Source organism: Crocuta crocuta, unplaced genomic scaffold (genome assembly GCF_008692635.1).
Source record: "Crocuta crocuta isolate KB4526 unplaced genomic scaffold, BGI_CrCroc_1.0 scaffold142, whole genome shotgun sequence".
In the NCBI taxonomy this organism is placed as follows: Eukaryota; Metazoa; Chordata; class Mammalia; order Carnivora; family Hyaenidae; genus Crocuta; species Crocuta crocuta.
In genome coordinates this window covers 1,256,642-1,257,345 of record NW_027528892.1, presented here as the reverse complement: position 1 = coordinate 1,257,345, position 704 = coordinate 1,256,642, and the positions used below count along the sequence as shown (strand labels likewise).

Sequence of the window (704 nt, the reverse complement as noted above, 5' to 3'; positions counted from 1 at the left end):
CAAGTGAGCCCCGCCCCGCCTGTCCCGCAGCTGCCTGGCTTGGGGCCTGTGCAGGCAGGGGGCCGGGAGGCAGGGGTGAAGTAGGGCGGTGGGGGTCGCGTCCAAGCCCAGGAGGTTGGCTGCAGCCTTGGGGGCACTGGGGAGCTGCGAGTGGGTTCTGACAGGAGGGCAAGGGAGGTGAGGGTGCCCCCGTCAGCTTCCCTGGCGTTTGTCACCCTTTCTGGATGTGAACCCCAGGTACCCCAGCGTGGCCTGCGAGATCCTGACCTCGGACGTGCCCCAGATCAACGACGCGCTGGGCGCAGATGAGTCCCTCCTGAACCGGCTCTACGGCTTCCTGCAGAGCAGTGGCAGCCTCAACCCGCTGCTCGCCAGCTTCTTCAGCAAGGTCATGGGCATTCTTATCAACCGCAAGACAGACCAGGTACCGCCGCACCGGGCCAGGGCTGTGGGCTTGCTGGTGCGTGGGCCCTGGGTCCTGCCGAGTGACGAGGCTGCCCCTCCGGCCCCCAGCTCGTGTCCTTCCTGCGGAAGAAAGACGACTTCGTGGACCTGCTTCTGCAGCACATCGGCACCTCTGCCATCATGGACCTCCTGCTGCGTCTCCTCACCTGTGTGGAGCGGCCGCAGCTGAGGCAGGACGTGGTCAACGTGAGCGCGGGGGCGGGGTGGGGCCGGGGCGGCGGGCGGGCGGGCTGGTGAGC

General features: G+C 68.2%; 1 protein-coding gene across 1 annotated transcript in view; it reads left to right on the top strand.

Moving 5' to 3' along the window:
- The window catches only part of PPP6R1 (protein phosphatase 6 regulatory subunit 1), an 18,711-nt gene that overhangs the window by 8,302 nt on the left and 9,705 nt on the right, over positions 1-704 (top strand). The window contains 3 exon segments of the mRNA XM_077756931.1: positions 31-80; positions 238-424; positions 514-651. Coding sequence (XP_077613057.1) covers positions 31-80; positions 238-424; positions 514-651 — 375 coding nt within the window.